At 34.2% G+C, this 27346-nt stretch overlaps 12 protein-coding genes across 12 annotated transcripts; 3 read left to right on the top strand and 9 right to left on the bottom strand.

Annotated features, from left to right (window-relative positions):
• Positions 1 to 160: 160 nt before the first annotated feature.
• Positions 161 to 2630, top strand: RO3G_06686 (uncharacterized protein; the record flags this gene model as incomplete). The annotated part of the gene is made up of 7 exons (XM_067661276.1): positions 161 to 376; positions 423 to 827; positions 881 to 1114; positions 1167 to 1313; positions 1363 to 2207; positions 2263 to 2497; positions 2553 to 2630. The coding sequence occupies 7 exons, from the start codon at positions 161 to 163 to the stop codon at positions 2628 to 2630; spliced, it is 2160 nt and encodes a 719-aa protein (XP_067517377.1).
• A 417-nt stretch (positions 2631 to 3047) lies between these two features.
• RO3G_06685 (uncharacterized protein) lies at positions 3048 to 5362 on the bottom strand (the record flags this gene model as incomplete). Its single annotated transcript, XM_067661275.1, has 8 exons — positions 3048 to 3157; positions 3211 to 3627; positions 3682 to 4074; positions 4127 to 4205; positions 4324 to 4479; positions 4535 to 4779; positions 4834 to 5205; positions 5266 to 5362. 8 exons carry the CDS (start codon positions 5360 to 5362, stop codon positions 3048 to 3050), a joined length of 1869 nt encoding a protein of 622 aa, XP_067517376.1.
• Positions 5363 to 6836: 1474 nt separating this feature from the next.
• RO3G_06684 (uncharacterized protein) lies at positions 6837 to 7180 on the bottom strand (the record flags this gene model as incomplete). Its single annotated transcript, XM_067661274.1, has 2 exons — positions 6837 to 6986; positions 7091 to 7180. 2 exons carry the CDS (start codon positions 7178 to 7180, stop codon positions 6837 to 6839), a joined length of 240 nt encoding a protein of 79 aa, XP_067517375.1.
• Positions 7181 to 10165: 2985 nt separating this feature from the next.
• RO3G_06683 (uncharacterized protein) lies at positions 10166 to 11179 on the bottom strand (the record flags this gene model as incomplete). Its single annotated transcript, XM_067661273.1, has 4 exons — positions 10166 to 10282; positions 10344 to 10473; positions 10533 to 11037; positions 11080 to 11179. The coding sequence occupies 4 exons, from the start codon at positions 11177 to 11179 to the stop codon at positions 10166 to 10168; spliced, it is 852 nt and encodes a 283-aa protein (XP_067517374.1).
• A 399-nt stretch (positions 11180 to 11578) lies between these two features.
• On the bottom strand, positions 11579 to 12097 carry RO3G_06682 (uncharacterized protein; the record flags this gene model as incomplete). Its single annotated transcript, XM_067661272.1, has 4 exons — positions 11579 to 11652; positions 11697 to 11820; positions 11884 to 11957; positions 12001 to 12097. 4 exons carry the CDS (start codon positions 12095 to 12097, stop codon positions 11579 to 11581), a joined length of 369 nt encoding a protein of 122 aa, XP_067517373.1.
• A 1087-nt stretch (positions 12098 to 13184) lies between these two features.
• RO3G_06681 (uncharacterized protein) lies at positions 13185 to 13939 on the bottom strand (the record flags this gene model as incomplete). Its single annotated transcript, XM_067661271.1, has 3 exons — positions 13185 to 13547; positions 13591 to 13703; positions 13753 to 13939. The coding sequence occupies 3 exons, from the start codon at positions 13937 to 13939 to the stop codon at positions 13185 to 13187; spliced, it is 663 nt and encodes a 220-aa protein (XP_067517372.1).
• A 502-nt stretch (positions 13940 to 14441) lies between these two features.
• On the bottom strand, positions 14442 to 14898 carry RO3G_06680 (uncharacterized protein; the record flags this gene model as incomplete). The annotated part of the gene is made up of 2 exons (XM_067661270.1): positions 14442 to 14710; positions 14892 to 14898. 2 exons carry the CDS (start codon positions 14896 to 14898, stop codon positions 14442 to 14444), a joined length of 276 nt encoding a protein of 91 aa, XP_067517371.1.
• Positions 14899 to 15748: 850 nt separating this feature from the next.
• RO3G_06679 (uncharacterized protein) lies at positions 15749 to 16796 on the top strand (the record flags this gene model as incomplete). Its single annotated transcript, XM_067661269.1, has 6 exons — positions 15749 to 15792; positions 15962 to 16034; positions 16099 to 16168; positions 16222 to 16242; positions 16302 to 16432; positions 16500 to 16796. The coding sequence occupies 6 exons, from the start codon at positions 15749 to 15751 to the stop codon at positions 16794 to 16796; spliced, it is 636 nt and encodes a 211-aa protein (XP_067517370.1).
• Positions 16797 to 17412: 616 nt separating this feature from the next.
• On the top strand, positions 17413 to 19412 carry RO3G_06678 (uncharacterized protein; the record flags this gene model as incomplete). The annotated part of the gene is made up of 8 exons (XM_067661268.1): positions 17413 to 17426; positions 17561 to 17771; positions 17820 to 17967; positions 18020 to 18201; positions 18369 to 18390; positions 18447 to 19130; positions 19189 to 19217; positions 19269 to 19412. 8 exons carry the CDS (start codon positions 17413 to 17415, stop codon positions 19410 to 19412), a joined length of 1434 nt encoding a protein of 477 aa, XP_067517369.1.
• Positions 19413 to 20177: 765 nt separating this feature from the next.
• Positions 20178 to 20835, bottom strand: RO3G_06677 (uncharacterized protein; the record flags this gene model as incomplete). The annotated part of the gene is made up of 3 exons (XM_067661267.1): positions 20178 to 20409; positions 20473 to 20712; positions 20765 to 20835. 3 exons carry the CDS (start codon positions 20833 to 20835, stop codon positions 20178 to 20180), a joined length of 543 nt encoding a protein of 180 aa, XP_067517368.1.
• A 619-nt stretch (positions 20836 to 21454) lies between these two features.
• Positions 21455 to 21853, bottom strand: RO3G_06676 (uncharacterized protein; the record flags this gene model as incomplete). The annotated part of the gene is made up of 3 exons (XM_067661266.1): positions 21455 to 21576; positions 21626 to 21680; positions 21737 to 21853. 3 exons carry the CDS (start codon positions 21851 to 21853, stop codon positions 21455 to 21457), a joined length of 294 nt encoding a protein of 97 aa, XP_067517367.1.
• A 318-nt stretch (positions 21854 to 22171) lies between these two features.
• On the bottom strand, positions 22172 to 24190 carry RO3G_06675 (uncharacterized protein; the record flags this gene model as incomplete). Its single annotated transcript, XM_067661265.1, has 7 exons — positions 22172 to 22798; positions 22849 to 23143; positions 23193 to 23299; positions 23354 to 23445; positions 23502 to 23946; positions 24001 to 24108; positions 24176 to 24190. The coding sequence occupies 7 exons, from the start codon at positions 24188 to 24190 to the stop codon at positions 22172 to 22174; spliced, it is 1689 nt and encodes a 562-aa protein (XP_067517366.1).
• Positions 24191 to 27346: the final 3156 nt, after the last annotated feature.

The following is a 27346-nucleotide window of genomic DNA, read 5'->3' as shown; positions in this document are numbered from 1 at the left end:
GGATCAGATGATATGATTATACCTACTTTATTAAGAACAATTAGAATACAGCATGGTGGAAAGACATACCCAGTAAGCTTTATTGATGTTGTTATAAAAAGAGTATGTGCCATTAAACTGCATTGAAAATAAGGTATCCACCGTAGTTGTTTTGGAAAATATGTCACAGTGTGCTATTGGTTTAGCAAATGGTACAGTGATTTTGATAAGGGGAGATCTGTCAAAGGATAAAGCCGTTAAACAAAAAGTGATTTATGAGGGTGAAGAACCTATTACCGGCTTAGGATTCCGTGAGCAGACCAAATCCACCATTCTATTTATTGTTACAACGAATAACATCATGTCTTACAACACATCTGCTGCAAAACCTACTGTAGTAAGTAATAACAATAAGACAGTATAAATTTACTGAGTAATACTAGACGATATTGGATGAGCAAGGCTGTGGACTTGGCTGTGCTGTAATGAATGATCAACAAGAGATGGTTGTAGGCAGAGATGAGGCGATTTATCTGTATGATCCAACTGGGAGAGGACCCTGTTTTGCTTACGATACACCTAAATCTTCACTTACTTGGTTCAAATCTAATTATCTAGTTATTGTCTCTCCTCCTGTGACGACGTCAAGTCAACTGTCAACAGGAACACGTGCCTCACTTCATTTTGGATCCCCCAAGAGAACTTTGTCCAATACAAATGAATTGACAAAGGTAGCCATCTTTGACACAGCCAATAAGTTTATAGCCCACATGGGTACATTTATGGGTGGTATTCGGGGTATATTTTGTGAATGGAACTCTGTTTGGGTTGTTAGTACAGATGGAAAGGTAAGGAATATAGCAGCATGACAAGGCTGTGTGTTTAATAGGAAAAAACATAGGTTTATCGTTTGGATGAAAAAGATACACCTACAAAGCTTGAGATACTATTTAAATTGAACTTGTATGTCTTGGCTATTAATTTAGCTCATATGCAAAAATACGACGATGCAAGCATAGCAGAGATATTTAAAAAGTATGGCGATCATATGTATTTAAAGGGTGACTATGATGGTGCTATGGAACAATACATAAGAACTATTGGTCAATTGGAACCATCTTATGTTATCAGAAAGGTAAAACATAGAATTTTGTTAACACTGTGAGACTAAATACAAATTGATATAGTTTCTGGATGCCCAAAGAATATACAATTTGACAAATTATCTTCAAGAATTACATTCAAAAGGATTAGCAAATACAGATCATACTACGTTGTTATTAAATTGCTATACAAAACTTAAAGATGTTTCTCGTCTTGATCAATTTATCAAAGTTTGTGAAAATAATTTCTCTACTCTCATGTACTTATCTTTTGCATTAGACGGATAATGACCTCAACTTTGATCTTGAAACAGCTATCAGTGTCTGCCGTCAAGCAGGTTATTTTGATCACGCTGTCTATCTTGCAGAAAAATTTCAAGAGCATGGAATGTACCTTGATATTATGATTGAAGATATGAAAAAATACAATACAGCCTTAACTTATATTCGCAAGCTCAGACCTCATGAAGCAGACCGTCATCTACAAAAGTTTAGTAAAACTCTCCTGCTTCACTTACCTGAAGAGACTACTGAGGTCCTTTGTGATCTTTGTACGGGTACACTTGGTGAAATAAAAAAGGAAGAAAACTCACCCACCTCAAGCATGGCTCACAATGCCACTTCAAAAGCCCTTTTATCCAACTTACCATTTGCAGGTAATGAAGTCGATTCCCCTCTTCCTGAACAATACGTTGATTCACGTAATCAATCATATTCCTTGAACTATACGTTACCTTCACCTCGCAAGTTCATGCCGGCCTTTGTTGATAGACCTGATTACCTTACTCAGTTCTTGGAAACTGTGTTTGATAAAATATGGAGTAATAAGCATGCGGATGTCAAGTCACCTAGGGAACAAGAGGAACGCAAAACTATTTGGAATACGCTCCTGGAGCTATACTTGATGAAGACAGATCCAGAATCTCGTCAAAAAGCTTTGGCTTTGTTAAACAACGAAATAGTAGACTATGATACAAATCAGGCGCTTGTACTTTGTCAATTGAAGCATTTTGATGAAGGCATCGTTTACTTGTATGAGAAAACAGGCATGTATACAAACATCTTGCATCATTGGATGGAGAAGGGGTCGACAGAACGTGTTATTGAAGGTGTACGAAAATATGGGTAAATGATTAGCATTCTTTTCTTGTAATGTAAATAGATGCTCATTGCTGTTTAGACCAAAAGACGCTTCATTATATCCAATGGTATTGACTTACTTCTCCTCTTCTCCTGAGGTCATGACTAAATCTAAACAAGAATTGCTTTATGTTATGAAACATATTGACGAGAAAGACTTATTGCCTCCCATTCAAGTTATACAAGCTTTATCAAGGTCAAACATTGCAACTATTGGCCTAATTAAAGATTATGTTGGAAAAAAGATTGAATATGAACGAAAAGAGCTGAAGCAGGTAAGTAACTATAATAAGCGCTTCTATTGATAAATAACTCAGCTCGTAAAAAAAGAATGAGGAGTTGATTGAAAGTTATCGTCAAGAGACCGAAAAGGGTAGAAAGGAAATTGAGGATTTGAAGACAAGGTAAAAATAACCATGCATCCTTTAATGTACATTAAAACTCAACACTTATTTGCAAGTGCTCGTATCTTTCAAGCTCAAAAATGTTCAGAATGCAAAGGTACTTTGGATCTTCCAGCTATCCACTTTTTATGTAAACACTCTTATCATCAACGGTGAGTTTCGTCTTTAACTCAGGACGCATGTTTCTAACATTTGCTTCATTCTAGATGCCTTGGAGATAATGATAAGGAGTGTCCTCAATGTGTTATTCAGCATCGTATGATTACAGAAATAAGAAGAACACAAGAAGCTAATGCAGATAGACATGATTTATTTTTCGATCAATTAGATTTTGAAGAAGATGGATTTGAAGTAATTGCAGATTACTTTTCCAAAAACACAATGGCTTTTGCTAAACTTATTGATTAAAATGAATTAATTTCTAGTTTGTTTTTTGAGCTTTAGTTGACTTTTTTGAGCTACTGTCTTCTTCATCTCTTTGTCTCTTCTTTGAGGCTATGGCATTTACTGGAAGTGAAGGTAGCTCGATTTCTATTTAAAAAAAAAGTTAAATACAAGCGTGAGTTGTAAACATTTTGCCTTACCGTCAAAGCTTGGTCCACCAGATGGAATATGATTCTCGCCATTGTTATCTTGAGTAGCAGCAGCTAGAGCAGAAGCAAGATTATTGTAATTCACCGTTTTCTTTGGACCATAAAGCTCAGCCCACTTTTCGTATGTAATAAGCTCCATATTACTAGCCTCTTTCGTAATACCATAAGCTCTACCTTCAACTTCTCTTGAAGCGCCTGGCAAGAAGCTTTGAATGGTGGTGATACCCAATAAACCTAACTTGGCAAGCGGGATCTTTGATTCGTCCTTTAATATAAGCCAAGCGTTGTTCTGGTTAACCCAAGAAACGGCAGCAGGCTGAATAGTTGGATACAATTTTTCAATACCCGTATGTGTCATTCCGGTTGGTATATTATGTAAATAAAACTTGTGAGGGTAAGATTGGATTTCTAGAGGAAATTATTGAGTTTTCTTGTAGGTATTATTATCTAATACAGTCTTACGTATTTCTTCTTCGCCTTTAAAGTTAATATAAGGAATATCAGATCGCATCAAGAAAACTCGTCCATAGTAAGGTAACAAAGATTTGCTCAAGAAAGTTTTCTCGATTTCGTCATCATCATCATCATCATCATCATCATCATCAATTTCTCCCTCTTCCTCTTCCTCTTTCTCTTTTTCCTCCTCTTTTTCCTCCTCTTCTTCTTCCACTTCTTCTTCTTTATGCTTTCTCTTGCCAAGGACTTGTTGAAGGCTCTCTTTTGCTTGAGGTTCCTGCTCACGGATAAACATCATAAAGGCTAAATAGATCACACCTGTCATATAAGCATCATAGCCAGCTTCATGTTCAGTATTATTTCCTTCTCCTGTATATCTTTCAAATCCAGGCGCCATAGCTAAAGATGCTGTTAAAAAACAATTTTTTTGAATATAAAAAGGAAACTTTACTAATCTCTTGCCCTGCTTCTTTTAACTCATCAAATACAGTATTATACAATGAACCTAATACGGTTGTATTGAAACATCCCTAAATAAAAAAAAAGTTAATTTTGTGATAAATGTTGTTACAACCAAGTTACCTTTAATAAAGGGTGGTATTCTGCTAAATATTTTGTATCTACAATATAATCCCACATACTATTTACAACATCTTTACATTCTTCTATAGTCTCAGGTAAATACTGCCAGAACTGGTCTACGGTATGAAATATATCAAGTGCACCGTTATGCGCAACTACAGGGCATTTGGCATCTTTAATAGCCTCAATCACAGCACGAAAATTGAGTGTTGGAGAAGAGACCTATGCGTTCCAGTTTAGTTTTCTGCCTTCATGCACCATACTCTTTTTAACTTACCTTTGCCTCTCTTTGTCTTTTCTCTTCCTCTTTAAGACGAACAAGTTGAACGTGTTTGCTATCTCTTGGAGCGACTTGAACATAACCATTATGCTTTTCAAGTACTTCCTGTGTAATAAGCTTCTTGTAGAAATGGGAATTGGTTTGAACAACTAGTGGTTTTTCTGTATTGCCTTGTAACCATGTGGCGATCGCAGTACGAGCATTATCCAGGAAATTTTTACCATTTGTAGTTAAAGAAGATTCTTTATGTAAAAAGTATAAGCTAATCAAATTATACATTTTTCTTTCTTTCTTACCTTTTATATATGTTCTTCTGTTCAACATGGAAGTTCCGGATTGCGTAGAATTGAATGATCCCTCTTCTGTAAAGTTGTAAAAGGGTATTCCTTCATCAATCAATTTGTTGAAATCAAATTTATTAGATCTGAGAAAGGCAAGACTGCTCGCTGTGGAAGTAAAGACGCGTCGTGAGTGTATATCTGTAGAATCGTTACCAAAGATGTAAAAATTAAAGGGCTTTGCAATGAAATCGCCGGTTTCCTTATCTCTTTTGAAAGCACATACGCCGTATTGAATAATGGTGAATTCTTGAACGCAACTCTTGATCTTGTTATAACGTTGAGTTAAATCGTCTGTTTGAAACATTTGAATATTAGGTGGTGTCAAGCCTATGTTTATAATAAAGATCAGTTACGATGATAATTTAAGAAAGCTAAACTGATAAAAACCTGTGAATTCAGCATCAACAGAAATAAAATCCGCCTCAAGTAAAGCTTCTTTAATAACAGGTAAGATCTTTTCAAAATCTGATTTAAGTACTTCCATGATGCAAATAAATTATTAAAAAAAGTAAATTCAAAAAAAAAAAAAAGTAACAGGTGAAATTTTTTACATTTGTGGAGTTAAAGCGTACAAAAATCTTCCAATCAGGTAGTTGCTGCATAAAGCTGCAGAAAAAAAGAGGAAAAAAAAATATTGTTTTCTTCAGTTTCTGAATGAGTTTATATAAACCATTTCAATAGAATGTTAACTTTTCTTAGAGTTATCTTACATTCAAAGATTTCTCGAAAAAACATGTAACTTGTAGCTGTGTTCCTGAGAACCATTGGCGTTTGGTGAATCTAAAGTTAATCTGTTTAATGTGTTCGGGCCGAACAACTAAACCTCATTGTTGCAAACGAGAAGTGGTGTCAGATCTTGAAATGATATATAGTAAATTAAAAAAAAAAAAAAAAGAGTTTTATAGCATCATCACATCATAATGGTTAAAATCATTGATGGTGAACTCTGCCATAAACCCGAATATTCCCCTCCCCATCTTTCCTAAGAGTGGGTATTCAGATAGACAAGTGATAGACAACATACTCAACAGCTATGCTGAACTTAACAACTTTGATCTAACCAAGTCAAGAGGTAAAAAAGACAGAATTTACTTTAAGCGTCAGAAAAAATCTACTTACCGCAATACATGCGAAAGTGCAGATGAAGACAAATTTAGCTAGAGAAAATTGCTTAAACCTGGTACGCTTGTCTTCTTCAGATATCATGCTGTTCCAAAGTGATGATTGCTTTCTTAACTAGCAAATTTGAAAGATATTCATGATCATGGGCTAGATGAGGAAAAATTAAAGTCCACAACCTTTAGAAAGTCGGTTACTTTATACATAGAGGAGGCCGACATTGTAAAGAACATGGTAATTGATATGGTATCTAGCCCTATCGTTTGGTAAGGCGTATAAGTAGACAATAATTGGTATCAACGATCGACATCATCCATCGGAGAGCATGTCAGGGTTGGAAAGTGCCGGACCACCAAAAAGAGCAAGCTTTTAATCAAATCAACTGAAAATACTGATTACATTGCTGACTTCCATATTAATGAAGCTGGATGCTTAAGCCTCTCTCTCTCTCTTTTTTTTATTCTGCAAGTGAAACAATGCTAGAATTACTATTATAAAAACCTTTCGTTTGTTCTTTTGTATGACTGTCATAAGTTATCTTTTTATTCTGGGGATGCTTCACTGACTGGAATAGTGTTATTTTACGCGTTATTTCAATTATGTGAAAGATGAGAAATATTCCTGACATTGGATTGGATTTCTGACGGCAGGAAAATATTTTGTTATTTTAGTCGATGCTTCTTCTTATCAAAGAGCTATCATTAATACTATATATACTCTTTTCTAGCTTATTTGCTTAGAATTGGTTGTATGATCTTGTTTAAATGAACCTTTGTTTTACTTTATGATCTTGTATTGAGAATTACATTTATCAATGCCAACTACAAACCGTTGATGTTCTACATAATTCCATCCCAGGTATAATCATTGCCATCAGAATCTTTTAGGTCTACCTTGGCTCTTATTCTTCTTACCGACCATTGTGGGAAAGTAGATGATGATTTTTCAAGTTTTTTGGTGTCTACGTTTATTTGATTGAGAATTGGATTCTTTATCTTGTCTGGTTTATCTATTTTATCAAAAAATTCGTAGTTCCTTTTAATTTGTTCAAGTACAATACCAATTGTTTATTAGAGTTCAATCATGAACTTACGATTTGTAAAATGAGACGCGAATTCCCCTGTATTTTTACTCTCATCGTAATCCTTCCATCAATACTTGCAGATGCATTTCTTTTTGACATTTTTATGTGCAAAGGTGACTTCAACCTGGTAAAATTTCTTTGAGAATATTTGTCCTGCAAAAGATAAGCCTCCTCTTTCATCTTTAAGCAAATATAATCCAACTTGAGTGATCCTTTTAATTTTACAAGACCCCCATGTGGAGCTTCAACATTTTAATTTTATTACACATCTGTTTTGGAGAGATAGATACAAGTTTATATGCCATGTACAATTCGATTTTTTTTTTGTACAGTGTTTGTTTTGCTCTTGATGAGCTCCAAAGACGATCGGAAAATAACGAGCAAACGGTATTGAAGTTTAAAGGTGTATTATAAGGAAATGTAGACTTCTTTAATATATGTATCCTACCAAGGCAGACTAATGACTGGGAAGAACATTATGATGATTGTATGTAGGTTTTAATGATTCAATATGGTTTTATAAGAACATTAGACCAAGTAAACATCTTATTTATTAAAACACATAAGCCATGTATTAGAGCAAGCGTTGAAGTTCTAAAGTATTGAAATGCATAAAAATAACGTAAGAGATTGATTAAAAATTGTATAAATACCAAGACGCTCAGCGTTCTGAGTAAAGATAGGGTGACTTGAACAATCAAAAGGAGGACAAAGGGCGTATTGCTGATGACAAACCCCTTTTAGATAGATTAAATGCAAAGATGGATGATGTTTGAATGGTTAAGATGCAGTAGAAGCATGATAGAATAGAATTTGATCTGCTCTAAAGCGTTCAAAAAAGAAGTCGGATTGACAGACAGAGAAGGCATCATTTTGGCATGTCAGTTAGATTCAGTCTTATTGTTCCCGACTAGCTTTTTATAACAGAGTTAGAACAAGAGCAGATCCTGATCATCACAACTGCCCTGAACAGCCAACGTTCACTGTTAACTCGACGGCTTATTCTAAACACCAGTTTGTGAAATTTTTCTTGTGTCAAATCATATCGATCGTAACTATCTTTTGTCATCCAATCCCAGATCCTGTTCAAACCGATATAAATAACCTTGAAACTTTTAACAAAAGCGTTCGATTTTAGAATTATTGTTTAGTCACATTCACTATTGGCTTCTATCTTTTTATACTTGAACACTTTACTTTCCTTAACGGCCAAGTAAGGTCGAGTGACTGATGGTAGGAGAATGTGTTGAGGCATGAGTAAGAGAATTGAAAAAGTCGAGTTCATGCTCTGAATTCTTTATGGATGCACCAGATGTCGATCCAATAGGAAGAAAAAGAAAATCACTTGATGAAAATCAAAAGAGAGTTTAATTTGATTCTTGAAGCATTGAACTTTATTTAAATATGTACGACTCAACTGAAGAGTATGGTTCAGTTTACTGCTTATTTGTATATGTAAATCATTTGGCAATGTTTTGTATACAATTGAATTCAGTAATACTGGTACATTCTATGATGCTTTAAAAAGAAGGTTGAAAACTATTGTAAAATGACATGTATTGAACACATGTAAATAGTGTTATACGCTCTTGACTTACATGTACAGTATTTCATATCTGCTGTAACAAACAGAGACAATTTGAATGATAAATCAATTCGGACGACATGGATCATTCTAAATTAAGCAAAAATCATACCTCGGCTTTGCTATATTGAACAAATCATGTTGAGAAAACGAAATGTTGAATGTCTTTGTTTACTCAAGGCTCTTTAGCAAAAGATACAAATTAATTGACTGTGTTCACCGAGTTTGTAAATTTAGTAAAATTTACTGTTGATTTAGAATTCCAAATCTTAACTTGAGTTTGATGGTTTACTTGCTCACCATTACCTTTTAAAACTCCAATTCGTTTTTTTATTTTATTTTTATAAGAAAACTCAGCTTTTTTTCTTTCTCTCTCCCAAAGAACATGCAATTTCGGGCTCAATCCGTATTCTTTGAAACTTGACAAATGACGATGATTCAATCTCGTGCCTATTATTAAACTATTTTTTTTTTTTATGATTGTGCCTTGATCTTTTTTGAATGATTTTTTTCGACATTTTTATTTACTTTTTTTTTTTTTTTTTTTCTTGTTCTTTGTGTACAAACATAACCTTTTAGCAACCTTACACGGCGATCGATAAGATCGGAAAGGATTAAAAGTTGAACGGAACCAAAGGAGCCAAACATCATTAGTTTCAATTTATTTTGAAATTAAAGTCCAATTTCTATCGTCACGAATCTTTTAAAAGAACAGGAATATTCATGCAAAAAAAAAAAAGGAAAAATAAAAAAAAAGCTTCCTTTTTGTATGACAAGTATTCTTTTATAGGAGAATTCTCTTTTTTATTGAAGAAAAAAGAAAAAAAAAGTAATTCATGTGATGTCATCCTATTTGGGTGAACTGTACAAACTAAAAGAAATCACACGTACAAGTGAAAAAAAAAAAAAAAAAAAAAAAAGGTTTTAGTGACAATGTCCGTAGATGCTCAGGACAGTTGATGCGTGTAACCCAAACTGAGTTTTTATGCTCTTTTCTCCCCCCCCCCCTTTTTTTTAAATAAAATATGTTTATGCAAAGTCTGTAAACATTTATTACAAATGTCAGAGCAGATAAGATTGCATAACTATTTATTCCCTTTTAAAGAACACATTCCCTTTTTCTTTTAGTTGTCATCAGACTTTTGTTGTACTAATACGCACAGATAATCAAGATCGTGTGGGATCACAAGTATTTTTTTTTTTATTATAAACAACTACTTGAGGGGAATCTTGAAAGCAATAAAGGGATGTCTTTTTTAATAATACAAATATACATGGTGTTGTGTGTTGAATATATGGATGAATAGCATATATAAAAATGGCTATAAAATGACTGTTGTGTGTGTGTGGAGGGAATGGGTTGGAAAGGGGAGGGGGGGGGAATACATAAGCCATAGGGGAAAATAATACATTCAACACAATAGAAATAATACAATGAAGGTGTTTGGATAAGGAAGGTGATGATGAAAGGAATGACACATATTTACAACATAGCAAAATTAAGGTGAAATAGGTGTTTGATCATACAATTGGATGATTAAACGACTCGAGAGTGAAATTGTGTTTTCTTTGTGGTTGTTGGAATACAATGCAGAATTGGATAGGAGTTTTGAAACCTGCGACGAGAAGAAGGAGTTTAGAAACAGAGGGTAGGTTGGTTCATCACTGATTGCTTACCTCTTTTTGGGTCAATAACTGAAGACGACTTCTCACGTCACCTGAGGTGGAGATAAAATCATGAGCGATCTGATCTAATTTCCAATTTTGAAAGATATGATAAGCAGTTGCCATAGCAATACCCTTGTCACTATAGAAACAATGAGTTTTGTTTTTTTTTTTTTTGGTGAAAAAGTGCATGAATCTTACCTGATATTGGCTTCTTGTGATCCATAGACTCTGTTGTGATAATCTTTAAAGGCTTCAATAGAAAATATGGCAGAATGAGATCCACGTTTTGCGGGTGTGAGACCTTGAGGGAATTGGTTGACATCCGTACTTGAAAAGGGATAAGTAGGTGAGGGTGTGGTAGAAGGAGGAGGCGTATTGATGGTGTCTTGTTCAAGAGAAAAATAAGAAGTTTCAGTATTCTTTGTCAATTCAAGCTTTCCTTCAGGAACAATAATCCAACGTTGATTGTCATTATCGATGGGTTGAAGAGGAAACAAGACGAGTTTTTGTGAATTATTTTCGGCTACTTGAATATCAAGTACCCATTCATTGCTTGCAAGAGAGTAAATATAAGAACCTTCCATTCGTTTACCGTAAGCATCCACAGCATCATTACGAATACCCCAAAGTTGATTGTGTGCTTCTTCAAGAGGCTTTGGATGATATAAACAAATTTCGGTATCTTCAATCAATCTCAAACGACCTATGATTTATTAGCAAGGAATTGATTCTATTGGATGATTACCTTTACGAATGTCCAATACTAAATCATTTGCTTTATTAACAATAAATTGATCTTTCCAATACCAAAGTTCTGAATCAGATAATGTTGGAGGAGTCACCATGACCTGTGACCTTAATGGATCTTGATCTTTTACTGAACATACAACATTTCCAGTAGAAACAGATCTTATGTAAAAGTAATCGGTAGGTGTCATAAGAAAAGGAATAAGAAATAAATAAATAAAAAATAATAAAAAAAAACATTGGGTCCATTTTATAGATTCGTGATGACATCTCAAAAAGGAAAGTTTGTTCCACTTTTTTTCTATTTTGAAAGATACAAATCATTCGTTGTACAATATGTAAATTCCGTTCTTTACTAGCATTACCATGGTTACACCATATTCCCCTTTTTCATTTTTTTTTTTTTTTTTTTTTTTATAAAAAAAATCGATACTCAATTTTTTTTGCATTGACCAACAATAATGATGGATTTTGGTTACTGAAAAAAAAAATAAAGTTTATTTTTCAATCATTGATTCTACCAGTGGCTTGGTTAACTCTAATAAATTATTTCCAAGGTTGATGAATAATCCTAATGATTTTTATGAGTTCAAGTCAAAGCAATATTTATTTTACCAGTGTTGGATGAAGCATCAGCAATGATATTAATAATAAATGGAGTATCAATAAATTGAATGATTTGATAAAGGTCATAGACACTAATAATACTTTTATTATTTCCAAGTCCTAATTTTGATGCCTATTTTTATATTTGCATTGTCAGTCATGCGATTGGTTCTCCTCTTGACTCCTTATTTCAAACCTGATTATTGGTTACAGCAAATGTAGTCGAAAGAATTGGTTCCATTAAATCTTCCTTTGCATTATCCGACTTGCCTAAAATAATGTTTATTTTATGCCATTTTCATCTTCTCTTTACATTTTAATACGACAACACCATCACGGTCAGTTACTGAAGCAAACAGTAGACCGTCAAAGAAATGTTTACTGCATAATTCGTTAAATCTACTCTCCATCTCTTTTTGAATGTAAAGTAAAGAAAATTTTTTATTTTATTCAAGCTTCATTTAAACTATTTCATTCTCCGTTTGATCAGAAAGGAAAACTGATTGCTTTTTTTATATTTCGGCATGAAAATAAAAAAAAGAGAGGAAAAGAGAGAGAATTCATGCAAAAAAGATTTAATAATATTGTTAGCCTGCCTTTTATGGATATTCTCCTCTTTTGCTCATTTCTTTATTGTCCCCCTTTTTTTTGCTTTTATTTAAACACGAGTAAGAAGGTTTAGACTCAAAGTTTTTTTTTTATAACTTGAAACAAAAAGTAGTTGAAGGATTTAGTTCGGAAATAAATAGGATTATAAAGTAAGCAAAAGAAAGAGAGGGCGTTTAATGATTTGTGTTACATTGAGATGTGGCCCTTGTTCAAGTGAAAAAAAAAAAAAAAAAAAAAAAAAAAAACATACAACCAAGTTCATTTAACAATTCAATCCTTTTTGATTTAAAAACAAAATTTAAAAAGAAAAGTGGAAAGATCTTTTTTCTAATTTTGGTGTTGAAGAATATTTTTTTTTCTTGCTTGGTTTCTTTATTTTAGTTGTTCTGGACTCGTTCGACAGTATATTTTTTTTTTTTTTTTGACGCCCATCAAACGGAGCTCACAAGTTTATTTGGTCCCTGACCGACATTTTTTTTTATTTGGTGTAAGACAAAGAGAATAAAAGAATACAACTTTTTATTCTTATTGTTTAGTCGACAATAAATAATAACAACCTCCTTTTTAGTATCGAGAATAAAGAAAGAGTGAACAGATAAAGTTTAGGTCTGGGCGTAAATAAAAAGAGAGATGGGCTCGAGATACATGTTCATTGTCCGTAAATCGTTCCGAAATTTAAAGTTTTTTTTTATTGTGTCAAAAGAGATAAAGTGAGTTTAGAGAAAGAGAGAGAGGGGATATTTGAAACATATGATTTTTTTCATTCTCTTCTTGGGATCTTTTCTCGTGTTTCATTCAACATCTGAGAATATGAGATTATCAATTTTGACAGAATGAAGGTAGTACATCAAATGATATTCCCTTATTTTAAACAAAAATAGTAATTTATTATTTGGTATCCGTTATTCTTTTTTGATACTCTTCACGAGCACGGTCCTGCCATCTGTGCTGTTCTGCAATGTGATGAATTTTAAATCCAAATATGCGTGGTTCATAACGATCATTGGATTTAGTTGGCATATAATTTGCATGTGCTTGAAAGAGCATGTGTGGAAAGGATGTACCAAAGTAAGCACCATCAATTGAAGCATGACGTGATGATTTAGGATTATAAATGTCTTCACATTTAGGACAATACAACTTGACTGTCTTCACACAAGGCACATCAGATAATCCAACGGGTAGCAGTGGTTGAAGATTACAGAGTACTCTAGGACATCTACCAAATTCCGCTTTTTTATATTTCTCGAGCTAAAATAGGTCAACTCTCTATTCTCAATCATCATTCACTTACCATCTTTATTAAACCACGACTTGTAATAATAAATCTTGCATGAATCAAGCCATATAAATGTCTAGCAGCTCTCTCAATTTGATCTCTTGCTTTATCATCAAATTTTTCTTCATCTTTCTTTTTAATTAGTCATCAACTGAATAACATTCAACTCTAATTTACCCAAGTTGTCTGTAATCATATCCAATGCTTCAAGGTAATATTGTTGTACTTCAAGATTTAAGCCTGTCAAATTGAATCTATCTAAAATGTATTCTTCATCTACTTCACAAAAATATTCATTTCCTTTGGAATCTAAAAACCAATCAATCCAATACTTGGAATATTCACTATCAGATCCACTACTCATTTCATCCACTACATACACCATCAGTCTATAAACACACACACATACTTTTCTTTACTTTTCTGTCTCTTGCTTAAAGACTCTTCTTCTTTTACACAGTCTTGCGTAATTTGACTTCTAAAAAGAAAAAAAAAAAAAAAAATCAGTGAAACAAGCCCCGTTGTAACGCCAAAAAATAAAGATTCAAAAGTATGAATGAAAAATATACCTTTTCACTTGAATTTTGAAAATATTAAAAAATAATAAAAAAAGAAAAAAAAGAGAAAAAAAAAATAATGAAAAAGAAGGAGAGGAGAATAGAAAGTGGTAGTAAGCCACCGTGAGATTGAGTGACATACAAAGAAAACAGTAAGTCACGAACCTCTTTGATATACTCGAATTGAATGGACATCTACTTTACATACATTCTTTAGACTTTTTATACTTTCTACTCAATTGATATTTTGATAAAAGATGGAGCAATTGAGATAAACATGTAAAGATAATGCTTCATTTATTCATATTCTTATGATTGATGAGGGTCATGATCATGATGACTACTCTGTAAATGACCAAATTCATCTTCTTCATCCACCAATCTCGACTGTAATTCATCTTCTTCGTATCGATAACCATCATCAATCACTTCCGCATCACTTTCTTCACTTAATAATCCTCTCTCTTCGTCATTCTCTGCTAAACGAACTCTTCCTTGACCTCTTTCTGTCAGTGGAAAACTGAACCGATTGGGTATTAATCTATTGGCTCTCTTTAAACAAAAGCACATGCCTCCGCCTAATAGGATCAATACAATATACTATATTCATGTTATTCATCTCCTCACTATAAAATAAATCATTTTATTTACTAAAAATACAGTAGCTGGCCAGTCAAAGTCATCAGGTGGTCCTTTATAATCTTTGATAGAGCCCTTGGTGTTAGTTCTTGCAGGTAAAAATAAAAAAAAAGTAATTACCAGCCATTGTATTTATATGTGTCGTATATACAAAAAAAAAAAAGGAAAAAATAAACAGCGAGTTGAATGACGATAATCGCTATTTAAAAATTATTTCATGCGAAAACCATTTGTAAACATGAACAGTGTCTCATTTGTCAACTCCATCATAAACAATATATTTTATTTACATAAACATGAATATTCTTGCTTTTTATTCCCCCCTTTCTTTTTTACAACGGAAACATACGTTCGTCTTCTTCTGGTCTAAACGCGTTCTTTTTTACTCTATCATCATGAATCGCTCTATCAGGAACAGGACCAAACCTTGAAGGTGGCCATAAAATATATTTTGCTTTAGCACTAATTAAACCAATAGGTACCTAGTTTATTCATTAGTCTTGTTCATATTATCATTACAAAAACAAAAAGTAACTTACGGGTCCAAAAGAATTACTGTCTTTTGAATGAAACGCTTCATCCCCTTCAATCCAACAATGGCCTTGAGGAATGCGTACTTGTTTGTCCTTTTTACGTAAATGCTGAACAATATCACCGGGTAAACCAATGATTCTTTTGGTAATCATCTTTTCAGGTTCATCAGGCGAGCTATAAAGAACGTCAGCTCCTCCTTTTTGTTTTCTTATTCATTTACTTTTACGTCAATAAAACAACGTCGCCTCTTTTAAACTTGTGATTCGTTGTACTCCACTTGTCTAATAGAATAATATCTTTGGTCATCATGTTGGAATCAGGGTTAAATGTAGGCTGTTGTTCAATTATATTAGCTAGCTGCTTTTATGACTCTACCTATCTTTTGTACCTGCATTGAGCGACCAGAGACTCTTGCATAACTGTATCCGTGGTCAACAAAGAAGATGGCTACTGGCATCCAAGGTAAAGCGGATAAGAAGGCACCCAGGTAAGGATGGCCTTTTAATCTTGTAAATACCATTTTTTGAGAGAAAGAAAGAGAGAGAAGCTTTAATAAGCCACCAAGGGAAATCTTGCAAAAAAAAAAAACCAAAGCGGGGATTTCTACGGTTTGACCCCTCTCTTGTACCCTTGTTCGCTCTCTTTCATTTATAAAGAAAAGAAAAAATGTCATTCATCTTGCGTCCTTCAACTGCAAGAGCTACCTTTTGCGCCACTCAAATCATCAAGGTAGAATAGAAAAAACAAGTGTTTTTTGACTGGGAAAAAGAGTGATAACTTTTGATGTCAATAGAGATCAGCCCATAAGAAGGTTAATCTTCAAGTTAGATTAAACGAATATGTGGAAGGTTTAGGCAAAAAAGGTAACTATTAATACAAAATGGGTTATAAATCAAACTGAACTTTATTAAAATAGGGGAGGTTGTGAGCGTTAGACGTAAGACAAAGAAGAAGCAGTATGTATGTGTGTTGGATATTAATGATTGTTTGGATTAGCTGGATTGATGCGTAATATCTTATTTCCTACCAAAAAAGCATCTTATATCAGTAAAGATTATCAACCTGAGCCTGAACAAGAGTTGAATGATATGGATGAAATTCTTAAACAAACCAATGAAAGATTAATGGTAAAAAAAAAAAACAAGAAAACCCTTATTATCGATACACGCATGAGAACCTAATCGATTGACACAGGAAAAAGAAGCAGTTGCATTGAAAAAGGATCAAGAGTTATTAACCAATTTAAAGAATGTGTATGAGATCAAGTTTAGTAGAGCAGTTATACCAGGCAGCGAAAACACCTTTGGATCTGTTACTGCCGAAGATATTATCAACAAATTAAAAGAAGAATATAATGTGACGGTAGAGAGGGCAACTATCCAAGTCAAATCTGAAAGTGGCCGTATCAAGTCTTTGGGTTCTCACCCTGTCAGTGTACAAATCGGTCATCAGACAGTTGAGCTCACTGTTCAAGTGGACCCAACAGCTTAAAATAAAGTGCATGTATAAATTTCCCCTTTTAGAATCTCAGAAAAGTAAAATGATTGGTTCAGTAGAAGATGACGTCTACATGAAAAAAATATTTAAAATATTTTCCTCTTTTTTTTTTTCCCTTCAACGTGCTTACGTATCTTTTTCTTTTTTTCTTCTACATCTTTTATAACTTTTTATAACAATGAGTAACCTTGGTGCACTTGACATGGCTCTTGATGATGTCATCTCACAAAATCGTAAACGCAATCCCAATAACCGCCGCAGCAATACTTCTACTACTTCCAGCAACAGAGGTGGAATCAACAAACGTCGTTCTGGTGCTCGTCCATCATCTTCGGTATGTTAATCAACTTCTTTTTATTTGCCCTTTATATATCCACATACACACACGATATTTCTCTCTCCTTTTGGATTTCTTCTCTTTTGGAAAAAAAAAAGAGGAGATTTTACCTAAATTCAAGGAGCAAAGAAAAAAAAAGAGAGAGAAAAGCGTTGCCCAAAAAAGAAAGGAAAAAGGAATCAAAGTAGAGAAAAAATATATATATAGGCCAGTCATTTAGATAAGAAAAAGAAGAGTATGCTCTCTCTCTTTTTTTGGGGAAAAGCAGTTTGGATGAAGTGTATGACGTATGTGTAAACTGGACTCCAAGGCATTTCTTTTTTCTCTACACAACCCTTCTTCAAGATGATTTTATCTTGCTCTTTTTTGTGGAATATTTTATTTTATATTTTTTTTTATTATTTTATATATATTTTAAAAGAACTGGTATCCTAATCAAATCTCAATCGTTGCTTATATTTTGGTATCAAAAGCCTTACAACAGACCTAGACGTAATGCGCCTTTTAACAACAATAACCACAACACTAGATCCAGAAATACTTTTGCTCCTAGATCTTCTACTTCCGACCGTAAAAGTAACAGCTTGGTAGTTTCCAACTTACATTTCAATGTGACAGAAAAGGATCTTTATGTAAGTTTATTATATACTTTCACAAAAAGATATTCATAGTTCTATTAGGATCTTTTTGGTCAAATTGGTTCATTGAGAAGAGCTTTCCTTCATATTGGTCCCAATGGTAAATCGGCTGGTGTTGCTGATGTAGTCTTTGTGAATTCAAACGATGCTGAACGTGCCCGTGTGACATATAACAATGTTCAATTAGATGGTAAAGAAGTTTATAAGAAAAATTTGTACATTTTTATCAACAGTTGACATAGGTCGTCCTATGCATATCACAACCGCTTCTATCCTTTCTAATGTTTCAACCTCGACTGGCAGTGGTCCTAGACCTCGTGGTAACAACACCCGCCGTCCTACGCGTGGTGGTGGAAGAAGAGGAGATAACCGTCCTAAACCTAACCAACAAGATTTGGATGCGGATATGGATTCCTACATGGGCGTTAATAATGAAGACGCTCAAATGAACTAAAAAATTTTAATCATTTGGCTTTACTGCACGCACGGATGTAACACACTTTTTTTTTCCATGTTAACGTCAAACAACAATAAAAAATTTCCAAGGGGTTGTGAGCCCTATCTTTTCAATTTAATAAATAAAGTGTATAGCACATTGATAGTTTCCATGTTTGTAAAACATCCCATCGACTATTCGGTTATTTAAAGTATTCTTTTTTTTTTTTTTAGTCCTTTTCTTTCTCAAAAAAGAAAAAAAAATGCCAGAAAACAAAAAGAAGGATAAAAAGAAAAAGAAGGATAAGATAAAGGAAGACAATACTGAAGAAGATAGGTTTAAACCTGTGGCTAACCCTGCTTATAATCCTGCACAAGATAATGTAGAAAAAGAAAAGTGGACATTCAGCTCCAACGTTCAAACCTCTCCAACACCTGCCGATCTCCAAGGGTATACAGCTTACAAATATGTGCCTAGTTCTGGGTACAGCCACCTGGATCCTGCTCAGCACAAGAATGCTCATTCTGCTTTTGAGCAACTGCAAAAAGTTGTCATGTCAACTCAAACTCCACCCCCTTCCACCGAACAAGTGAAGCCTCCTCAGCCAGCGCAGCAAGCAAGACCTCCACAACCCATGCAACAAGTAAAGCCTCCACCACAACCTCTTTCAAAATCAAGACCATCACAACCATCTTCATCGACTGCTCAACACATTAGACCACAACAGTCTCTGCCAACTCAACATACCAGACCTCCAGTACAGCAGTATCCAGTACAGCAGTATCCAGTACACCAGACGAGGCAGCCGCAGGTCGCTGCTCCCTATGGACAAAGACCACCCAATAGTCAACAACCTATGCATCCTCCCACCGGTCGACCTCAACTTTTACAAGATGGAACGGCCGTAATACATTATGGTAAGGAACAATCTTCTTTCAATCTCGATAAAACACTAACCTACGTATTCGTGCTTAGCACGCGCTCTTTGGAACTATAACGCTCAGGTAAAGAGAAGAGAAGAGAGTGAATGAGGGCTTTTATTAAAACTTTATTAGTTACCATCTGAATTATCTTTTTTTGCAAATGATCGATTTGGTATTATTAACCAGCAACCTGATGGTTGGTGGTATGCTGAATTATTAGATCCTCAAAGAAGAAAAAGAGGTCTTGTCCCCGGAAATTACATGGTTCCACTTTAAGAGTTTTGTTTTGTATAGAATTAAACATAAAATAAATTATTATAAAGCATATCTAAATTGAGGGTGCTTGTCATAAACCCCTTCAAAATCCAATCCAGTCATATCCAACCCATCACTCGTACCATGCATACGGTCTCTTGCCTTGTTTTCGCGATGCAACAAGAACCGCAAGAGAGCAGCCGAGAGGGCAGCCAAGGCGAGAAAGACGAGACAAATGATGTGGCCCTTCATGTATCGTGGCCCATCTTCGGTCTTGTAAATCTGCGTACCAAGCATACTAAAGCATTGAGCAATCATACTGACCATAGCAATCGCAACCGCACGCTTTGTGTGGCCCAGCTGATTGTTGGAGACCCAAGAAAGGGTGAGGGGGATAATAGGGTAGATGCCGCAAGCAACCAGGATTGCTCCCGTGTACCGTAAGCCGACATTAAGACTAGCCAACAAGAAGATATAACCCAAGATACCGATGCAGCAGACAGCGATAACATGATAGGCCCTTTGGAGGGTACGATCCGAGTTCCATGAAACAACCTTTTGTTGCTGTTAATAAACGAATAGTGATATATGATTCAATTACTTTACGAATACTAAGATGCAAGCAACAACATAAGGAGGTATAGAAAGTAACTGTGCTTTCAGTGAACTAAAACCCATGTCACGAATGATGGTAGGTAAAAAGATAGAAAAACTAGCAAGTGCAATATTTAAACCAATGTAAATAATGACTTGCGGAACATTAATCTTCACTTCTCTACTTTTGCGTTATTTGCTTTTACCTGCTAACCACACTTTATAATCAATCAATGCAGCTAAAAATTGCTTTTTATCAAACGGATTGTTATCTGTATTTCCACTGTTTCTTGTTCGTTGAATAGCCACTTGTTTTTCGTCTTCTGTTAACCAGCGACCAGCATTTTCTGGCAAATCAGGTAGTACTATAAAACTGAAAAAGCCCAAGACAATCGTAGGAATAGCCTCCACAATAAACAACCATCTTTGACAGATGTATAAGTCTTTCTTCATCTACATGTTTAATTTTTTTTTCTCTTTATTTTACCTCCAGCCAGCTACACCGTGTACACCATCTAGGTCCTTGAGTACACCATAGGCAACTGCACCAGCAAATGCACCTGCCACGGTTGAAGAACCAAAATAAATAGCTACTCTTGTAGCCAATTCATTACGTTGATACCAAAATGAAAGAAAGAGTGGCGTCGATGGACCTACACCCGTTTCAAATGCACCCAAAAAGAAACGGCAAGCAATTAATCCTGCAGCGTTATGTGTAAATGCTTGACTAGATAACAATCAGTATATGACATCCTATTCATCATACAACAATTACTTACCAAAGAGAACATATACCCCATAAGATCATCGTACCAGATATCCACCGAGAGGGCCTCAATCGCTTCACCATAAGATTGGAAGGAATATGAAAGATGACATAACCTATACGACTTTTGTATGAGCCTAATGCACGTAATTTCTATTTCCGACTATAACTACCCGCAAAGAAGATGGTCAAAGCAGTATAATATTGATTCCCCACCAAGTTCAAATCCTTTTCTAAAGTCCCCAGACGTGCATTACCAATATTATTTCTATCAAGACTAAGTAATAAATACAAGACAGCTAACCAAGGGATCAATCTAATGAAGAATATGAATTATAGTCATCACTGTCTATATAGCCTACCTTAAATCAATCTTTCGAATCAATCTCTTTTCAATTTTATCAAATTGCTCCTTTTGTGTAAAGGTCATACTCTGGCGACTACTACACCCGCTATGATCCTCTGTGGATTTATTATTATCCTTTTGGATATCAAAGGACATGAGAAAAGAATGAAGACGAAAAGAGAGAAAGAAGAAGAAAAAAGAGAGAGAATGAAATAGAAAAATGCAAACTAAATAACAAAAGGGTGATCGTTAAAATGTATTGCTTGTGAGTACATGGAAAACGATCAACTTTATTGGTTGATTGTGTATTGTACGCCCCGACGGATCAACAGCATTTTTAATTTCACGAAAATATATTTACAATTGTTGAGGACCACCCAAAGTAGTTCCAGGACCAGAAGCAGCGGCTTGTAAAATGTCATCAGAAGGAATACAAGCAGCAATCACTCTTTGTCTTCCAGGATCAACAACAGCAACATCTATCCTACAAATCAGTCTCTCTTTCTTCTCTCCACCTTCTTTTATTACCCTTCATGTCTTCTTCATAATCAATCAATCCCTTCTGTGCTAAAAGTTTCTTTTCCTAAAAACAGTAATAAGTCTCTTTTTCATTGTAAATTCTTATCATGTCTATTTTACATGTCGAATGGCTTTTTCCAATTGTTTTTGTTTCTTTTTAGTCATCACTCGAGTTGTTGTCACACTGGGTTGAATACGACTGTTTGATTTCTTGATGCTTTTGGCCATTCGACGCATCTTTTCTCTAGAATGTCCCTTGGCTAAACAAATCAATAGTTTGCTCTTGTTATGTAACTGGTATATTGACTTACCTTTATTAATGTTACTAACACCTCCCATTATTGTCTTTCTATTGAATTATAAAATAAAAAAAAAAAAATAAAAAAAAAATAAATCAAGCAGGAAATAAAAAAAGTGAAGCTTAAAAGGAAAGACAGTCCCCTTTATTTCGATTGCCACATAGAGCTTTAATGAAGAAATAGTATTTTTATTTTTTTATTTGTAAATGTTTAAGTGAGAAGAAACAAATATAGAATCTATGTGTGTAGTGTGTGATTATGCTTTGATGTAAAACAAAATATAAGCTGTTTGTCCAGCATGGATTTTTTCGGATGTTCGGGTATTCTCCTCTTCAGTAACCAAGACATCCTTCTCAGAGACAGGAGTAATTGTCGTATCATCGATATGAAGCCATTCACCGTTTCTTCTCTTAATATCACACGTATAATGCCCTCCACCAGCAGATGATCCGTGATGATAGACAATGCCAAATAATTTGTAAGTAACAGGTTCAGCTTGTCGCATCACATGAACCATCCATTCTGGATCTATCACCAGCTGAGAACCATAACTCACTCGTTTCGATAGCTTTTGAACACCGCCTACGTTATCAAACACAAATCGTTTCATGTGTAATATCAAGACTGAAGGCAACTTTTCAAAATAGACCTGCTTGGTTGCCTCTACCTTTAGTCCCTTGGGTGATGTATAATCATGCATAATCTCGGGTAATGTCATGTTGGCAATAGCATCTTCGACTGAATGAACATTTTCTGGTTGAATATCCAGTGGAAGTGATTGGTAAGGCTCCAAATTGATCGAGTCTTTAGCTCCAGGACAACGTAAAACAGATCTCACTTTACCTCCAAAGATTTTAGAAATAGGAGATTCATCAAATCCAGTCTAATCGTTGAGTTAGAAATACTACCTTTATTATTATCATTCTTATTTACCGTTCTTAAATTACTCGTCTTGTTTTTGGCTCCTACTTCTAACCATTCATCATTCTTTCCATTGTCTTCTTCCAACCTCTTTGTCTCACGTTCCTTGAGTACATTGATCATTTCTTCATGTAAACCATCCAACAAGAAACACAAAAATTCTTCTGAATCTTCCTGACGACCTCGCAAAGTATCAAATTTCTTTTGTCCACGTAAAGCATTATAGACGTATTCTGGTACAAAAGGTTCTCCATATTGTTCTAAACTATCTAGTCGCTCCGTTTGAAATTCATTAATGAATTCAATGCTAATAATGACTGTTAGCGAACTACAGGTTTAGTAAACTGATAACTTACATCGAATCAAGTAAAGGAGTTTTACTCTTGATGTTGTGAGCTACTTTAGTACTGATTGTTTTAATAAGGTTATAAAAGGGCGGACAATGAGATAAAGGTTGAAGGATCTATAAATCGTATGAATAATGCGAACAATCTAATATTTCAATTATATAACTTACAACGTTCATAAAACAAGTATTCACATTATTAATCAAACCTCTTGGTTGAAGCAAAGGTGCATTAAAAGTAGGTTCATATTTGCTAATAATATCTATAAAGTATATAAGGGGTTATTTTTTTCTTGTAATAAATCAGTCTATTTATTACCTGCTATGCCCGTGAATTTGACAGTATTTGAAGGAGTAGGAGAAGCAAGCTTTCTAGGCGTTTGTTTGCCGTTCACATTTGTATTTGCAACAGGAGAGCTTGCAATGCTTGAAGTGGATGAAGAAGTGGAGCTTGCTTTTAACTTGTTCTCGTTGAGTTTCAATAAAGCGGCCCAACTTGTTGCAGTAGGTTTACTAGCGGGTTTACTAGGACTTGTAGGTTTAGGAGTAGTTTCACTTGTCGCAACTGTTAGATTAGTGGCAGTGGTAGTTATTGCTGTTTCTGTTGCTGCAACACCGTTGGTTGATGGCTCTTTCACACTTTCCACCTTGGTTGGTTCATTCACTATTGCTGCTGCTGCTTCTTTCACTTCTTGTTGCTGAACAGGCCTTTTTTCTTCTGTAATCTGTCGTTTTTTACAAGGAATACCAGTAGCAAATGGAGTCTATTAAAAAAGGTCAATAAAGTAAACAGTGAAATATATATAGAATTTTTTTACATTTTTGGGTGGTGTTAAGGGAACACCAGCAATACTAAGTACAGAGTTGATTTCAGCTCGACTAATCTCACCAAAACAAAAAGATGGCATAAAGATGGCATCAAGGTTCTATAATTTAAATAAAAAATTATTATTTTTTATAGTGCTTTTTTTAAAAAAGTTTTTCTTCGCTTACCTTTCCTGAGGGCATGTTTTGTACAAATTCTATTTAAATAATAAAAAAAAGGGTGCTTTGTTTTCGTTTTTTCTTCTAATATAATACACAGGTTGCAAATTTATAATGTTGTACGTAAATGACTTGAAACTAGATTACGCATAATTCAATTATCGATACACACACAAAAAGGATTAAATTAATTAATTCTTCCAAGTTTCTGAAAAAAAGAAATTAAAAGGAATCGACTTGACCAGAGTCCAAAAAATATTTTTGTTCTTCTTCCTTGATTTTTTTTCTCTCTTTTTCTTTTTTGTTTTAATGAAAACAAAAGAAAGTCAAGTTTATAATTAAAGAGTGTTTTTAAAAATAAAAAAGAGTAAAAGGGGTTCCTTTTAAAGAAAAAGAAAGAGGAAAAAAGAAGAGGGAGGAAAAAAAAAAAAAGACGGGCTACGTGTAACACAGCATTTGTCATTCTAACAGTCACTTTACAAGAAAAAAAAAGCTTTTGCAGTAAAACAATAAATACAAAGATAATCAAATAAAAGAATGTGAGAATTTTTTAAAAGTGATGTGAAATATAAGGAAATGTAGAAATAGCATATATTTATTGCTTTATATGATATAAGCAATGCCATTTCTTATTTTCATGACATATTTAAATACCGAGGAATACGTCATCATTAGTGATTTCTGTTCTGGATACTCTCTTCGTCGGTTCTGGTGAAAGAAAATAGGCTATCCTACTTTATGTTGCAAAAAGCGATTCAATGCCAGAATGGCATCTGTATGAGGTAAGATATCTTGATATTTTATAAAAATACTGATAGGGTATATGAAGTGTCAGTCTCAGTCATCAAGACATAAACAACATAAGAATAAAAGCGCTTACCTCCGAAAAGTAAAGCAATCATCGATTGCAGCCTAGTTCTGCTTCCTTTTCAGAAGAGAACGGCAATAGTTTTGTTGACAGTGTAGAATTGACTGTTGTTTAGAAAGACTTTATGAAGCCGGGAGTATGACTATGTCCATAAATGAAAGACCAGATAGCGAGACAATATGGGTTTTTTCTTTTTCTTTTTACGCATGTTGTTTTTAGACTGAAAGGAAAAAAAAAACGATGAATAAACAAAGCAAGGCTTCCATTCACTCTTTTTAAATGTCTTTTTTTCTTGGAACACGTCGCGTACCCCTGTTTTATCACTTTTTATTTTTATCTTATCAAGTCAATTACGATGAAAGGATCGATTGTTCTTTAACATTTGCTTGAAGCAACTTATGCAAAAAGAGGATAAGGTATAAATGTAACTCTCTCATTAAAGTTCAAAACTACATCTGCCTCTTCTATATGCTTAGAAAAGAAGCAAAGAGATGTCTTCTTTTGTAGCTTTCTAGAAGGAACCTGAAATAAGATTTACCTTCTCAGGCTTTGAATATTTATCACCCTTTTTTTTTTAGTTTGATGTTGGACAACAAAAAAGCTTTATGTAGTGTACCTCATATCTCTTTCTATTCTTTAATATGGTCTTAGTGTTCTTCTTTCTCAGTTTCAACGTTAACATCATTGATGCTGTTGGCACAAGATGAAGTTTTAGATTTTACTTGCATGGATAAATCATAATTTATTTTCCCAAAACAAAGTAGAATGATACAAACTAGTAAAATTCGGCTATATCGTAATTGGTGAGATAGATCAAAAGGCTATTGTAAAAGAGGATGGCAAGATATTTCTAATCAGCTCTCCCTTAGTCTCTTCTAACGATATATCGCCATTTGTATTCATTAAAAATCTGTGACTACACAGGAGAAGGAACGTGTTAAACACCTTAAAGCCATAATTGCAGTCGTAAAAAAAAGTCTGGGAAAATGCACATTTATACACTTTTACCTCTTCTCAATAAACTAGTTTAAGCACTTTGAACTCAACAACTAGTAATCAGAATGAGTAGCCTTTGTTGATGGCTTCGTTGACTTTGTCTTATCCCATTAAATCATGTCAACCTTTTAGGCGTTTGAATCTGTCTTTGGGTAATTACTCTCCACTGTCAAAAGCTTGACTTTGATAAGTCAATATTAGAACCTGTTATGATGAGACCCGACAGGTGAATACTTTAGGTAAAAAAAAATCATGAGTCTCATTGAGTCCTACGGGCCATATACTGCAATTAGCTCAATATTCAATTAATTTTAGTTCAGATTCCTACTGACACTATACTCCTAACACACAGACTGTATCATTACAACCAATATATATTGTTTGTACCCATTAACATCTTGATATCATACTTTATGATGCCAATAATATTGATTACATTTATATAGGTCACAGTGAAAACGGCCTTGCTCAAAAGTTTGTGACAAAAAGGGCACTATTATCTTTCTTCTTTGCTGCGGTATATTTTATGTCGCCATCATTTATTTACAACTTTTATTGCATCTATCATTAATATTACTAATTCACTCGACTGAGGTTCGATCGTGTCCTTTCATACTTTATATCTTTCACATGAGGCATCAATAATAATGCTCACTACTGATACATAAAGCCATCAAGATCCTTAGTTAAATACTTTGGCTCAACTCGAGACCATTTTTGTTATATGGTTCATCCTGATATTTTGAATAATGATGTTTTTTTTTTTTTTTTTGTTTTTGAAAGAAGTCAATGGACTCGGCCTTAATGATCTCATTCAACTCGCATGTTCCTTTATGATTGTTTTGGACAGATCCAATCTTATGCTGCTGAAGCGTTATTTGCCAACTTACTTTCTCCTGTCACCAATATGACGTCTGTTTATGACTTTATTTTTAAGAACAGAAATTCTTTTTCTTTCTTTTTTATAAAAAAAAATCATTGTATTATAAATGGTCATTCAACAACCAAGCTCACAGATCAAGTAAAATCAATAACAAGCTACTACATACCACTTGTCTCTAATAAAAATTTGCCTAGACTTACCAATGTATCTATTGTCCGACTTCGTAAAGGTGGTAAACGATTCGAACTTGCTTGTTATAAAAATAAAGTCATGGAATGGAGAAATAATGTGTAAGTTGAAATTGATACTTTCAAAGACATGTATACTGACTACAATAATAAGAGAGACAGATCTCGATGAAGTGTTACAAATTCACAACGTATTCATCAATGTATCGAAAGGTCAAGTTGCAAGTAAAGAAGATTAAAAAAGT

This window comes from Rhizopus delemar, genomic scaffold (assembly GCF_000149305.1).
Source record: "Rhizopus delemar RA 99-880 supercont3.4 genomic scaffold, whole genome shotgun sequence".
Taxonomy (NCBI): Eukaryota; Fungi; Mucoromycota; class Mucoromycetes; order Mucorales; family Rhizopodaceae; genus Rhizopus; species Rhizopus delemar.
This window is presented reverse-complemented; position numbering and strand designations above follow the sequence as displayed.